At 28.3% G+C, this 17,374-nt stretch overlaps 1 protein-coding gene across 1 annotated transcript; it reads right to left on the bottom strand.

Moving 5' to 3' along the window:
* Positions 1-887: 887 nt before the first annotated feature.
* On the bottom strand, positions 888-1,547 carry LOC125206741. Its single transcript, XM_048105976.1, has one exon. The coding sequence runs from the start codon at positions 1,545-1,547 to the stop codon at positions 888-890; it is 660 nt and encodes a 219-aa protein (XP_047961933.1).
* Positions 1,548-17,374: the final 15,827 nt, after the last annotated feature.

Here is a 17,374-nt window from a genome sequence, read left to right as displayed (position 1 = left end):
ATTCTGGATGCATCTTATAATCATTTTGAATTAAAAATAATGTTCATCGAAAATTATAATTTATTTGGAAATGTATTATATTTCCCTTTTTATTGCTTTATAGGAGTTCATTACTCCATTAAACAAGATTATTTTAGTAAAAGAAAATTTTAAAATAAATAAAATTAAAAACGATTATGATTAGGACATTTTAAAAAGAATAATGACTATTATAATGGGATGGATAGACTACATGATTAATTAACCATAATTCGTTGTAAGTTTGTACAATTAAACCCCACTACCTCATAATTCGTTATTATAGTAGCATGTCTTATTCCAATAGACAAAATTTCCCAAACTCACAAATTACAAAAATCTATTTTTAGTTACCAAGAAAAGTCAAAACCTAGAAGCTTGGGTTAAAGCGAATAGGACTACGATAACCTTGACTTTCACAAAACAAACATTAATTAATTAATCCCAACTAAATATTATGCACTAAACTCACCTAATTCCTACTAATAGCCCTTATTAAAAGAGTTGCATAATTGCTATGTTTTATTAAATACTAATTAATGTAAGTAATAATGGATCTGTGGTCCAGTTCTCACATGGGTTTTTGCAACTTCAATCTTCTAAATATCCTCCACATGCGTTCCAGAAAGGATGACATAATTCCAATAAATTTGCAATTTAGCAAATCATTTACATATAAGATAAACATTTAAATTAAAAATTAAAATACTAAGTAATGTTCAAAACGATAAATAAGTTACTAATTCTTTTTTACTACTACATCATATATGATCTAGGACAATTGGAGTGTACTTGTCCTTAATCAAATTAACACCATACAAGAATTTAAACATTTCAATTAAATAAAGAGAGATTTGAACATGACTTATCTACGGTCGATAAAGTAACGAGCTTTGTCTAGGCAGATTGACGATCGATTCCGAAACCGCACATGTTTTCTTGCAAGAAGAAGTGTACATATTTATCAATCCAAACCGATCACTCAAAGTCCTAGTGATTTTGGAGCTTCCCTTCCCAATTGCGCCGGAATTCAAGCAACGGTCGTCGTCGTTGTCGTCGCCATTGCCACCGTCTTTCGAGCATTCAACGAGGGCCGCGAAGAACGGATCATCAATTTGGAACCTATTGCTACTTTTCTTGGGAGAAATTTCCTCTTGTTTTTTGACGGCGGCGGAGGTGGCGGCGGCGGCGGCGCCGCCGGCGGGAGGGAGGGGGAGGAGGTGGCCGGAGGAGTCCTTCTTCTTTGAGCAATGGTGTTTAGGGATTCCCGGAATTTGCTCCCAAGAAAATGGGACGCCTTTGAATTTGATTAAAGGAGTGTTTATAGGGCTAAATGTGGGGAATTCATCATTGAAGGAGAATGAGGAGGATCTAAAGGAGGAGTCAAAGGAGCCCGATCGCGACGACGAGGAGAACGAGGGCGTCCGCCTCCCCGTCCACCGGAATGCCGGGGCGGAATGCGGTGGCTCGGCCTCCTTTGGGAGGAGTGGGGTGGTGTGGGCATTGGGACAATTTGGAGAGGTGGGCATATTTTTGGAGAGGGAGAAATGTGAGTACTAATTTGGTGTGGCTAGCTAAGATATATGAATAATTGTTATTTTTAAATTTTAATATCATACACTAATGAAGTTGAGAGTTTTAAATAGTGGGACTTTGGTGAATGGGAAGAGAAAATGATGTGTACAAGTATAGTGAAATGACAAAAGGGCATCAACTCATGGTGATGTGTGGAAGGGACGAAATGGGAATTTAAATAATAAGAAGTGGGTATGATGTGGATATTTCATTATTGGCCATATTATGAATGGTTATTGGATAAATTATTATTTTTGTTGAGTGGTTGTGATGCATTATATGGACTTGCCATAGGGTGGTGCTAACTACAAATTGGTGGTCAAATTTTTTCCACTAATTAGGAGATTTGGGTCAAAACATTTTAATTGAGCCAATAATGTATAAGCATCATTCTTTATTTTTTCTATTTTTTCTTTCAAAAAATTGACCAAGAAAAAAATAACTTGTATTGAATAAATGTAGGATTGATGATCAATTGGGGATACGAGGAGATGGTTCGAACTCAAAGATTTTAATGATATAGTGGTCATTGCAATGTGGTCATGTATGAGTCCGTCTCGGCCTTTTATTGGATGTTTGCCTGCAAGTGACTCGATCTTACGATACAGGTCGTCGGTTTAGTTGTTTTTCTGTTGACCTTTATCGTCATTTTTTGTTGTAGAATGTTATATTTTGTGTGCTTTGTAGTATTGCATACTCATGCTTATCATTTATTATTTGCCATTTATTTTTTGAGTCTTTATTTTATGCGAAAAAGTAACTTGTAAAATTGACTATATTTACTATAAGATGAAATATACTACAGTACTAATAGAAGATGAGAATGAGGAATATAATACTAGTATATATAAAGTTGGAAGTATTGCTTGATCTCTACTTCTTAGTAGTGACTTCTAAGTCCAAGTACGTCTCTACATGTATAGTGTACGTATTTTATTAGTTGATCTTTTATATTCAAGGTCCACCTAGATTTTTATTGAGTTGAAATTTTGAGTTAGGTTTTTGGTAAGATTGATGTTTTCAAGAAAAACAATTTCAAAAAATTGTTTCATTCAATAATAAGATACATTTGTTGTTTTTAATGGGGACACGTACTGTAGGATTTTAACAACATATAATGTGGAATTAAGAGTCAGCCAAAACTTTATACTATTTGATATATTTGTGCTGTGTGCATGGTTGTACTTTATTTTGATTATTATTGTTGTTATATGTTTAGACTGTGTTAATAAAGGCATATAGTAAATATTTACACTTTCAATTGGGTATTTGATACTACTACTATAGTATATTACTATATTATCAACACGTGGCATTTAAAATCCAATAGTATTACTATTTTACAATATTATTGTATGTTCACAAATAATTCATTAATTTACAATATTAATTTACTAGTGACTCAATGTACAGCTAGTAGTTATTTATACTGTACATGCACATGCAACGATATTGATTGATTAAATAAAAATAAGATCCAAATACTGTAGGAGAATGACATTATTTGCTCAAATTGTGTTTTAAGCATCAATATTTAAAACATTAATACTTTCAAAATATAATATTGTGATTTCAAAATTCTAAATTGTTAAACAGTTTACTTTGTTTATGACAAAATGGAAATAAGTTAACTTGGCACAAAACAAATGGTATTATAAAGTTTAGGCACTAAATTCTTGATTTTCACTACTTAATTATGAGTAGCTTCTAAGATTGGTATCATATTTGTTTAATAATTTTATCCCACTGTAATAAGAGTATAGTTAATTAATCTGTGGTCGTGATGCATGCCAGTTAGGTTACTTTTTCCAATTTTTTTCTTCTTAAAAATTACGCAGTCAATCTTCTATTATAATTCCCACAATATTCTAATGATGTTTAATTCATTGTGTTGGGGGACTATATTATCTATAATTTCTTATTAGGTGAATCTTGAGACATGTCTAGCACATACATTTCATACGTCTCTTAAATTACTATTAAATTGTAGGAGTATATTAAATCATGTAGTAGTACTAATAATAGAGTTAGGTGTTTCGAATCTCTTTTTGTAAATTGTTTCAGACCATGCAACGCAGAAATAATCATTTCATAATTGTTATGATGTACACAACGATTTGCATAAAATGATAAAATAGCAACATTCAACAATATATTATATTAATAATAAATGAAAAAATTGAGATCTCTATCTGCGCGCGGTAAAATCATTTATATTTTTATTATTAAAAAACACAGTAATTATTAGGATTGGCATATAAAGTAATAAAGTTGTTATGGTCATATTGTAATCACTAGCAATTGATGAATTAAATACATAAATTCCTTTTATTATATTTTTACGATCGACAAAGGCCATCTTTTGCAACATCTCTGGCCCTATAAATGGCCCACATATATCACAAGGCCTGTTATGCAATAATAGCATTTTATAAATATAATAGTATAATACAATGGTAGTCATATAATAATAATAATAATAAATAAATAATATTAACAATTCATAAGATATTTTGCATTGACCCTTGTTGTGTGTTTGGTCTGTGCTCACGTGTATGCACCTTCCATTCCATAATAGTCTTACTATAGTTATTTCAAAAAATATAGTTCTACAATAGTTTCATAATATCAAACTAATTTTAGTGAAGTGATAATATCATGAGTTGGAATCCTAAAAATAGGAGTTATACTATTTAAGTTTCTATCCAATATAAGTTGTTGAATGAGAAAGGGGTACTACATTTTCATAATAAATGCCCGGGCTTCTTATATTTTCTCATCCAATCTTTAATTAAATAGAGTTACAAAAATGATGACTTTTATAATATGGATAAATTCCTATCATAAAAAAATTAATTATGAAAATTCTTATATTAACATTTTGAATAGGAAATTTAGAAAATACAGTTTCATCGAAAAAAATTTATGCATCCGCCCCTATATCTCTATCTATATATGATACCAATCCTATTGATTATGATAAAATCTTGTAAAAGCGATGTGCATGTGAGGGTTTGAGTGAACTCAAAACAGATTGGACCCTCTTGTTGTTGCAGATGATGTGATTGAACTCAAGATGTAATAATGTTTTTGCAGTTGGAAATTAGGTTGTCATTTTATGCGTTTCAGTTATCAAATCTTTTTATTTTTATTTTTGGAGAGCAGATGATGATAGGGCCAAAATCATGAGTTCTCCACATTCCCAAATTTTCTATTCCTGTATATGTGAATATTCTCGTGATCATCAATTGAAGAGACTAATCATTTTCTTTTATGTATGAAGAAAAGGGTGTAAAAATTGACATAGCAGACAAACTTAACTCTTCTATATATTATTGAAGGTATTTTCATCCAAAAAAAAATTGAAAATAGTAAAAAAATACTGTATGGATATTAACTCATAGTTGATGAACCTCAAATTATATTTTTTCAAAGTTCAAGTACCTAAAATGATAGTTTACAAAGTTCGAGACCTTAAAAAATATTTCCTCCTTTAAGAATTCAATCAAACGGTTGTTTGGAGAAAAGAGAGCTAAATCTCATCTCTAATTTAATCATTGGTTAAATGGGTTCATTATATTGGGATTTAAACTCTCCCTCCCACGTCATAGAATTAGAAAATATACAAGTAATATATAAGTATAACTTCTACTCTATTAATATGAGATTTTTTAAAAAGTGTACAAACAAAACCAAGTAAGCTTGTTCCAAAGTGGAATATATCATCATAGATTCATAATGTGAGAAAGTATTTTATACATGACTAGTGATTTAGAGACAGTAATGTCTCTAAGCCATAATACCTCTATGTCTCTTTGACATAAGATTAATTCAAATATGGACTAATATATCCTAATTGGATTATACATGCCAAATCAAATTATATATATCCGTATTGATTTTAGCTAAATTGTAATATTCCATTTTCATTAATGCATTAGATTAGACATTATTTTTACAAATATTAGGCAGATTTTTATATTTTCTTAAGTAGTAGTATTAGGAAGCTAGTATATTTTATTACTATATTATTTTTATATCTTAATTATATTTGTAATGTGCTTTGTATTTGATTTTCTTTCTATTTTTTATACTTTTTATATACCATTAGTTAGTTTGTATTTTAATTTTTATATAAGATATACTCCGTATTTTGTATTTTATTTTTTATTTTGTGATTATAATATTGTTAGTTTTACATAATATAACTTGTTTTCTTAATTGTGTTATAAAATAAGTAACTATTTTAATTTTATACGTATGACTTTGAAGTTGAATATTATGGTTATAATAACTCAATTTTTTTAATTTTAAAAATAGTAAATAATAAATGAGTTAATAACGTATGATTATATTTTTTTATTAAGATATGACTATAGCGTTTCAAAAATGAAGAATTAAATGAAATTAAATTTGGGATTGTAAAGAATTACAATAAAATCTATGAAATTCCTAAAATCAAAATCACAAACTTAATTTATACCAATAAATCAAAAGTGTGAACAAATTTCCACAAATAAAAAGGGTACTAATTGCAGTGGACGGACCAAAATTAATATGTCCGAAAGAGCAAATATTAAATTTATATTTTTTGTAAAATTATTAAAGCATTTGATTTTTTAATATTTTAAAATTATTTGTTTTATTATTTTTTCATATTAATGGAAAATAGCTAAAAATTGATAAACTTTTACTTATACATTCATTAATTTATTTTTCCAGCAAATTAAAAAAATAAATAAATCAACTATGTATAAAAATTATTCCCTTAGACAAATAATCTTCAAACTTATATAGGAATGTATTGGAATATTAATACATATCTTCCATATATATAGTTCCCATAATGAAGTCATCTTATTTATATCATACGTAATTAATACCCCTCATTCAAATTTTTCATTTTCTAGATGTAGGGGCAAAAAAGAACCTTTATAAATTACAAATTTTATTAAAAATAAGATATAAAGTAATATTACTATTTAACCCTCGTTATGACATTATGGCTTGGAGACATTACGTCTCTAAAACATTTTCCTCTATATATATGCAATTTCAATAGCACTAAATTTAGTTATAAGAAAAGGTATAATTAAGGAAACAAGAAAACATATTGAGCACGATTTGCTCCCTTTTTGGATTCATACTCAACAATCAACATTGATATATCATATCGTCGTTTAATGGATCAAGATTATATTCCATAAAAATTTGATCCAAATTTAATCAAATTTACAAGATCAACTCCAAAAGTGTTTGTGATATGTTCTCGTCAAACGTCATCAAGTACATCTTCATATCTATGGTAACGTAGAATTACCAAATAAACGAAGATAATTAAAAATAAAAATTTATTCACCTTGAGGAAAAAAAGGTTTTATGAATTTCATCTTTAATGGACTTTTTTGGTTATCGAGAATTAGGTTGTAGTAAAACTATTTTCTTTTAAAATCTAAAGTAAAACTGTCTTTAAATAATAGTCCAAGAACATTTTATCTTCTAAGAAATTCCAAATTCGACATTAGTTCTAGATTTAAATAAGTCATATGGATAGGATGGTTGCATGATTATTGGAAGTTGAATTGCAAGAATTGCATTTTCTAATTATCATGATATGCACATTTTTAAAGAATGATGCTAGTGAATAGTGATATTGCAATTTTGTGTAACAATAATATTGGGTTGGAAATTTAGAAAATCAACTACTTAAGTTGTGGGCTATATTTGGGTCTAATGAAATTTTTAAATAGTTTGAATCAATCAATAATGTTTGGCCCAGATCAGTATTGTGGGCTATTAAATTTGGACTTGTAATGAATATGCTTTATTTCAATCAATACTATCTAACTCGAGTTATATTGGGGCTCCAATCACGAATATCGACCAATTGAAGATGAAAAAATGAAATAAAATAAAATGAAATAGTGCTTCTATCTTCTCTTTTTTAAATGTAGTTTCCAATTTTCGTTTGTTGACCACGAAATGCAGCTCAACCAAAAAATATTCAATTGGTTAGACATTTCCCTTCTACTAATAAATTGAGGCCCGACTTATATCAGATGTGTTTTATGTATGGTTAAATTTTATAGTAGGTGTGACAAATTCAAATTCTATTTAGATTCAAATATTATATGCGTAGAAACTAATTACAATATTTCTGAAAAAGATATTTAAACGAATTAAACACATTTTTCTAGCTAATTTATTTTATATTCCTATTATATTTAATGTGCAATATTGTATCATTTATCGAATATACATAGTGCAACTTTTGGATTCATCCATGATAGTAAATCATAATTATTTTTAATAATTAAGAAAAAAATTAGTGCAAGTCAAGATCCAAAATTAAGATAGAAATCAAGTTTATGATATTTGCATTAAACTCAATCATTCTTGTCCATCCAAATGGGTTAACCTTTATATTTTTAGTAATTATTTTTAAAAAAATAGAAGTAATTAAATACTTGTCAACGTGTAGTCACATCAAACATCAATGTATGCAAAAAAAAATTAACAAGAAAAACAACATTTTTAAACCAACGAACTATGTTTAGCCACTCCATTAACAATAACATTGGTGGAGTTTACCAATTTAACCGACAATTAGAGTTTTATAATCATATATTTCAAACTCATTAAAAATATCTATCATTCATTGTGAGATTAATCATCACTCACGGACGAGTTATTTATAGTAAAAGAGAAAATAAATATTCCTCTTTTTTCGGTGGAGTCAAATAACCACTTTTTAATTTTTTTCAAAATTCTATTCCCCCGTCCCGATTAATTATCACTCTTTTCCATTTCTGTCCGTATCTCAATAATTGTCACACTTTATTTTTACTATAAATGATAAGTAGGTCCCACACTCCACTTACTAATTTCACTCACATTTTATTATAAAATAAATATAAAAAAGTGGATCCCATATTCCACCAACTTTTCTTTACATTTCTTAAAACTCGTGTCCGGACAAAGAGTGATAATTAATCGGGAATGGAAAGAGTATTTTGCTTTCAAAAAACTATATTGGAGAAAATGATTGCGTATGCGGCATTTCCATTTTCTTGCTCAGAATATGATGAAATTTTACCTAACTTTGCTCAATTATTAATGAAGTTCAAACTCTATATAGTGGAGTGAAGTGTCAAAAAGGTCAAGCCCCTAAAGCCTACCAATTTTGACAACATATTATCATGATATATAGGATCGAATATAATTAACATTGAATATATTCTAGGGATATTTTTGTGTTTTGCACAACGTGGTGTCTAATTAATTATTACTGCTATTATTGTACAATATTTTAGTAGTGCAATCAGTCAAAATTGTTGAAAATAATGATCAACTTCACGTTGTCATGCTCATTCTCTAGGGAATAAACTAAGAATTTTTTTTCTTAATCTATTGAATTGGTTAAGTTTGTTATAAAAGCTTATAACTTTAAAGTTCCATTTTTTTTATATGTAATCTTCACTATAATATATGAATGTAAATTACGCTTATAGTTTTCAAGTTTTTGTTTTTTTTTTTTAATTTTACATTAGCATGTTCCGACAATTGTAAGATAATTTAAGCATATATAATATATAAACCATATTGACATATTTTATCATCACATGCATAATAGTCTTATGTTTTGCTGTTGTTTAAAAACGTACGGAAAGAGTAGTTACCGTATTCAACATGCTAGTATTAGATTGGATGTACATAATCATCATATACTAAATAATTTTCCATTCCTATATCAATGATCTTGATAGTAAACTATGCGAATTATAGGTACAAAATTAACAACACATTAGAGAGATAGATATAAAACGTGGCTGAAATAATTTTAGTGGATATTGGGGAATATATATAGCCCATTTTATTAGAGAGTTATTTATTATAAATAAAAGTTAGATTATCTTTTTGAGATCTATCAAAATTGTAAAATATACTCCCTCCGTCCGCGAATAAGAGTCACATTCCATTCCAGCACAAGTTTTAATAAATGCCAAGAAAAGTGGCCAGAAGAAAGTTAGTGGAATATGTGTTCCACTTGTATATGTTAGTTTTAAACAATATGTGAGTGGAATGAGTTGGTGGAATGTGGAGCCTCTTTACTATTTATGGTAATTATGAACTGAGACTCTTATTCGCGGACGGACCAAAATAGAAAAATGGGAATCTTATTCGCGGACGGAGGGAGTAACTATTAGCTGTGGACGAAGAAAATATAATACTTTTGTATATTTAGAATATTTCAATTCAACCATGCATAATTTTTTACACCAAAAGAAATGCTAGAAGTGAAAAAAATTATGAACAATAAAGTAATAATATAGATAAACAAACAAAAACTCTACAAAATCACTAAAAAAGAAAAGTAATGAAAAAATACAAGAAAACATAAAATCCTCGAAGCGGACAAATCAACACACGTCCCAGCATTACCCGTCGTCATCATCTAGCATATAGATCTTACGACCACAAATAACCAGAATTATAAAACAAACGAAACTATACAAAAATTAAACCATAATCTTGAACTGCGGCACCGATAGTTTTCATGAATAAAATGTTACTAATCATATGTAGCATAGTTGGCAATCACTATGAAATTTAAAAGTTCAAGATAATTTAACATGTTCACCAAAGTATATCTAAGATCGATATATATTGTCATATATGAGACGAGCACACGTTCACAACAATCAACGTCGAATACACATATTAAATGCAACTAAAGAAGAAAATACATCAAAGATTAAAAAAAAAAACCTATCAAACAACAAGAAGCACTAAAAAGATCATATAACTACAAATAGCATGTATATAGAAAAGCAACAAAATTAAATAAAAGATAAATCATAGTCCTACACTAAAACAATCAAACAACAAGAAGCACTCAAAAGATCATATAACTGCAAATAGCAAAAAATAAAAAAGCAACAAAATTAAATAAAAGATAAATCACAGTCGTACACTATTTCGATCATCGATTTTCAAGGGAATTCGAAAGCAATAAAAAAAATAACCCATCAGCAACTCCAACTATACACCAAATTCTATCCCATTTTTGGTGTTTTTTTTTTGAAACAACACCAAATAAGGTGTTACTGTAAAAATTTTGTGAGATAAAAAATAAAAAAATGGTGTAAATTTGAATTTGGTGTAATGGATGGAGTAAAACTACTTTTTGATGTAACGTATACTCAAAAATGAGTTTGAGTTTGGTGTAAATGGTCGGAGATGGTCTTAGGACAACAAAATTAGCAAATAATCGTGTAAACCGTAATAAAATATATTATCCTTAATCTAATTAATTGATATTATAACGGTAAACACCCTAAATCGAGGAAATTATCCAATCCTGTAGCGAAAACGCAGAGAGTGGGCGTGCAATGGACGCGCTGCAAAGTGCGCGTATGCGCCATGCAACAGCCGAAAGAACAAACGTTAGTGGGGTGCGACTTTGCTGAGTGAGAGGCATGTGATCACCACACGCTGTCTCCCTCGCTTAACCGACACGCGTCGATGGCCTTTTTTCCCTCACACCATTGTGGAAATGCCACGATGCCATGATTCATGTCCCAATTCTATGTTGTTGCAGTCTTCAATTTTTCTTCTTCACCTATCCACTAATTCATATTCAATAGTTTATATTCACACTTTTGAGTATTACATGGATTTTTTTTAAAAGGGTTATAATAAAACTAATTTATTTATGAAATTGAATTGCAATTTACTCGATAAAATATTTATCCTTTAATTTAAAAATTTGGAGGTTCAAGTCACCATATTCAAGTGAATAAATGGGATTAATCTAAAATGTTTGGACTGTATCAACAAATGACGACGAGCAATCGGCGTGCAGGCAACGACGGGGCGACAACGAAAAGAAAAGTTAACTCACCATAGGTTTTGGGAGATTTAGGGTTTTGAGAGAAAGAAAAAAGTTGAGATGAGTGAGATATATCACAAATTTGTGCTCTTATTATCAAAATAGTACTATTGAAGAAAAAGAAAAATAGTACTACTACTATTACTATTAAATTATGCTTCATTAATTTATACTCTAAATGAGATAATATTATTATTAATAGTACTTTTTAAGTAGTGGTATTTTTCGTTAAACTTATTGTTAGGGAAGCATGATCACATGTGGCCTTAATTTATGGAAACAAACGTACAAGATCTCAATTACAAAACAAATTAAAACAAATTTTGTAAAAGATAATAAAAACATATCTGGCATTAATCTGACACGTGAATTTGCATGCGGCCAATTGAAACGGACAAAAGTACATATTAAAATCAAAATATGTTTTTTAAAATAAATATCAAGAATATATACATGTGTTTTAACTTTTAAAAATACATATTAAGAATACATATATCTGTTTGACAAATTAATTATATATATTAAGAATAATACATAACCACTATTTGACAAATACATGGTAACCAATCACATGAGAGTTTTTTTAATTTGAATAACATGATAGTGTTGGTCAGTTAATGTTGCCTAAGTAAGTCGTTGCATTTCCATAATTCAAATCTGAAAAAGTAATAAAGCTGAAATGAGAAGGCATCTTTAATTTCATTACCAATTATACGTGACCAATTAATTTTAATCAAGCAATCTTCAACTTTTTTTTATCATATATTTGCATTTTACTATTAATAAAAAAAGAGTAAAGGTAAATTTTAATCCTTAATATATAACCAAAATACGAATTTGGTTCAAAACATTTATTTTTTGAAAAACAGGTCCATAACAAATATAATGTCGACGAAGTAGTCCTTTTTTTATGGTTTCATTAAAAAACTAATTGTCAACGCTAATTGCACAGTAGTATGACCGTTAGTTTTTTGACGGAACTGTAAAAAATGGACTACTTCGACGAAGATTTCATTTGTTATGAACATGTTTATCAAAAAGTGAATGTTGTGGACCAAATTCGTATTTTGGTCATATGTTTATGACCAAAATTGATGTTTACTCTAAAAAAATATGGAATTTGAGAAAAATAAAAAAAAATATGGAATTTGAGATACAATGTTACTACTATTGTGATATAGTAATTTGAGATTTATGTGAAATAGTGACGTGGCAATTGAAATGATGAATGACGTTATTGCAAAGTGCGTAGTTGAATTTAAGATCTCCAACTAAGTAAAAGTTGGTGTATTAATCCATAATCAACCCATTAAATACGAAGTAAAAAAGATGGTCAAAACAATTGAAAATAATTGACTAGTGACGACGGCAAAATTATTTGATTTTGAAATTTCATTGACTCGTGGGCCCTATTAACTCCTAGATTTATGATTTTCTAAATTCATCGATAAACTTGAGTTGTTTGGGCTTTTTCTCTGACTTAAGAAGGCCCAATTATTTGATTTTGAATATTTAGATTGTGTAGTATGTTGGAGTATATTTTTTCAAATTATAATTGATTTGAATAAAATCACTTGTTTCCCATCATTGAAATTAAGAAAAACCGCTTCACAACGTAACTTATTTTAGATTGTGCATTGGAATATTTTTCAAATTGGAATTGATTTGAATAAAATCACTTGTTTCCCATCCTTAAATTTAAGAACAAATGCCTATAACTAACTGAAGATGATGATGAAATAAAACTTAATTAGTACTAGTATATGGTTTTCTCCTGTCTACTAGGTTGATGGTTCAAGTCATTACAATCATTGACATATATAAACAGTTATTATGATCATTGAAAAAAATTCAAGAATCAAAATAAAAATGGAATGTCGTTTTAATGGTTCACTAATTTTTATCAAATTTTAATTTTATTGTACAATATTACAATCAATGGGTTACACTGATAGCACTACTTTTGATTTGTGGTGAAATAGAGACATTCAAAATGTACCCATCATCCGGAAATTGTTGTTTTTAATATATTTGTAAAACGTGTTTTAAATTGAAGACAAAGATTCGTATACGCGATGATCCTTTTGACAAAGGATCCGACTCGATCCCGACTTGAAAATTAACAATAAAATTCAATCATACCCATTCAACCTACAACCTTTATATCGAAAGGTTAAATCTATCTCACAACACTATCATAATGACATATCCAGAATTTCAATTTCAGAATACAATAATTATTTAGAATTTTCAATTTCGGAATACGATAAATTATTACAGGGGATGTTATCTTTACTTAGAAGTAATCTTTTGGCTTATTTGAGCAAATTTTGAGTTGCACGCACCGCCAATTATTCTATCATAATTTTATGAAATTAGCACACTTGTAACTCGTAAAGATGCAACTTATGATTATTCTTTTTCATGAAATTTGTTGATCCAATAAACTTAATTCTACTATTTTCTATACTCTGTACATCTCTGACCATGTGAATGAATATAGTTATTCATGAATAAATTAATCACATATATTTATATAAAATGTATTATCCATACGATCTCATTAATTATAAGTTGTTGGGATGTGATAGTACAAAAATCCATGGCACTGAATTCCCCAGTGCTCCCATTTGCAATAGCTCAAACTTGGAACTATTTCTTATACTTTTTCCGGTCGACTTTAAAAATAGTTACTATATGAATATTAAAAAAAATAAATTGAATAGTAGAAGTAAATTATGAATCCTACCAACAAAAATAATACTATTGTTAATTATTAAATAAATATGTTTTGAATGCAAAGTAAGTGGAAAATGAAACTCATCATAATTATAGTAAAAATTTATATATTTTCCTTAACTTTCATACATAAGAATAAATTAATATTGAACGTTTATTCTATTATAATTTTTGAATTTAATGATTTTATAACATTTGATATAAATTAAATATTAAAACAAAAATAGTGATGTTGGCTATATGGTAGTTCTACTCGTAAAAAATGGTTTCAATAAATCTCTCGATTTTGTTAATATATTAGAAACAGAACAATTAATTAAGTCGTCCCTCATAAATTCGAGTATAAATTTAGATATACATTGAATTTGTTAGACAAGTTGCCCCGCCTGTCTCATTGTCCGCGACAAGCACCAATTTTCGGCTATTATTCTAGACCATGAACTAAAACTTAGTTAAATTAAAAGATTGAAAGTATTATATAACTAAATATTTCTCCACTATGTTTTATAGTGACCACCAATATTTAGCTCCATTATCTCATTTAATCCATGTTAATTACTACGAGTATTATTTTATTTTATTTTGTAGTAGTAGTGTATTTGTTTTAATTCTACTACTTCAAAATTTACCACCGGCTCACTAATTCTACAAATTATTTAAAGATCAAACTAGCTTCGGTTCACTTATTTTTTTGTGGCAACAAATAAATAAATAGTAAAAAATAAAAAAGAGGAAGCATTGTTTTTTATCTACTTTATAAAATCAATACTTTCAATAAAAATTATGTTACTAAGTAAAGTAAATAGTGCAAAATTTAAACTAAATAAAAGCTAGGGGATCAATTGCTAACTCATCATTTAATTGCTAACTACAACTAATTTAAGGTCATAGGATTTTAGAAAACGTGTGGTCTACAATTTGCCACGTGTAATTTTTATTTTTATTAATTAAATCGAAAAAGATAAAAAAAAACTCCAAATTAGGGTTTTGGATGAAAATATCAATATAATGCTTTGAGAATGTCAACACAATGCTTTAAGAATGTTAACCCATTGCTTATATTGACATATTTAATATAGTATGTTGACAATTCTGTTGTACTCAAAAATTAAAAATTTTTGATTTTTTTTTTAAATTTTAACGTCAGAACATATGCATGTAGGATATCGTTGGAATCCTTATAAAATTATTTTTAATTTGATATATGTTATATGAATTTAAAGTTTTGGGATTTCTTTTAAAAGTTAGTTATAATTAATTTTGTAGTTAATTGATATTAATAGTACTCCTATTGATATTTGTTGTGCATGATATTAATACTCAAGGGTTGAATGATCTTCACCTTTAATTTAAAAATCTAATGCCTATTACTCCCTCCGTCCCGCTTTAGCAGTCCCATTGACTTTTCTGCACTCGTTTTGTAAAAATGATAATAAATAGTTAAAGTGGATAAATAATAAAGTAAAAAAGAGAATAATGTAGATAAGACTCTTCTCTATAATATTCTTTTTTTTATTTTATTATTTCTCCACTTTAATTATTTATTATCATTTTTACAAAATGAGTGCAGAAAAGTCAATGGGACTGCTAAAGCAGGACGGAGGAAGTATTTAGTTGTAGTTAGCAATTTAGGGATGAGTTAGCTATATAACAAACCCAATAAAAGCTAAGCTCTCGAGAATGCATGTTTATAATGCAATTATTCAAACAGTATTATTTTTATTTAATTTTGAAAATAGAAGAATTTGTCACGGTCAACATCTATGTGCCGTAACCTTAGTTTAGTTTCATCACTCTCGTACGATTTTGTAGAGAGATATTATATCGTAGAGAGTCCAAAATATCTCAAACTATCATAAAACTCATTAAATTAATTTGGTTTTAAAATCTAGGATCATTGATACATTGTGTCAGGAAAATAAGATTAAAGAGAAATTTGTACTCAGATACATATGAGTCTACCCATTCTATTAATCATATACCTAATTTTTTATATTTTAAATGTCATTCTTACTTAATATTTATAAAAAACTCAACATTTGATAACCTAACACAAATTTTTTTAATACAACTACGAAACAAATTGACACTTTTCACAATAATTTTCCTTAGCCGTGTTTATTTTAATATCTAGTTAGTTAATGTACGTAAAACAATAACTTTCCCTGTTCTTTCGTTTCCCATCCGTCCATGATTTAAAGATTCATTTTATTATTTTGGGACGTTCATATATAATTTATAAATTCATTTATTATTTCTCACATTCATACTAACTTTTTCCATTCACAATTCATTATAAAACTAATAGCAACACTATTAGATATGAGACCCACGTTCACTTTTCTTCACAAAATAAAATAATTTCTTAAATCCTACCCCAAGTGAAAATAATTTTTAAAATGATGAACGAAGGGAGCAATTCACACTTCAAAATCACTAGTTCAATTTTTCTATTTTTGCATGATTCAATTTTTCCAATTATTCTTTTACTTTATCATTTTACGTTAAATTTTGTGATGTATTCGTTTGTTAACAAGACTATTAACAGTGGACGAACAGAAGAAGATGGTAGAAAACAAAGAGGATAAAATAATCACTAGCCTCTAGGTAACTAACAAACCCTAAAATATGGAGTATTATCTGTTGTTGACCCTCATTGAGTTCCTCCCAACTTTAATTCAAACCTAACCCCAATTACTATAGTTTTTCAGATATGGATATGCATCATGCATGTACTGAAAACCAAGCATCTCTCTCTTAATATCCACAGCTAAGCACTATCACTAGTTACTTTGAATGGAGTATATGAATACGTCATTCAATGTTTCTGAACCCTTTTTTCCCATTATGGTTGTTGTTGAACATCTCTCTTTCTCTCTCAAGTAAGAGACCCAACCTAAAAATAGACACATATACCACACAATCACACACACATATAATAATTTCAAAGCTTCACAGAATTGGCATTGGGATAAAGTTTTCAGGTATCATAAAAAGAATATAGTCATTTATTACTCATCACCCATAATATTCAAGTCATTCAATCGATAACAACTATACACGTATGAAAGTTTGCACCTATTTCATCTTTGACTATCAAAATTTTCTATTTTTAATTTTTCCTATCCATATGTAATTTTTTGACTATAT

Source organism: Salvia hispanica, chromosome 2, assembly GCF_023119035.1.
Source record: "Salvia hispanica cultivar TCC Black 2014 chromosome 2, UniMelb_Shisp_WGS_1.0, whole genome shotgun sequence".
Lineage (NCBI taxonomy): Eukaryota > Viridiplantae > Streptophyta > Magnoliopsida > Lamiales > Lamiaceae > Salvia > Salvia hispanica.
The sequence above is the reverse complement of the archived record's forward strand: the minus strand, read 5'-3'. Positions and strand labels throughout refer to the sequence as shown.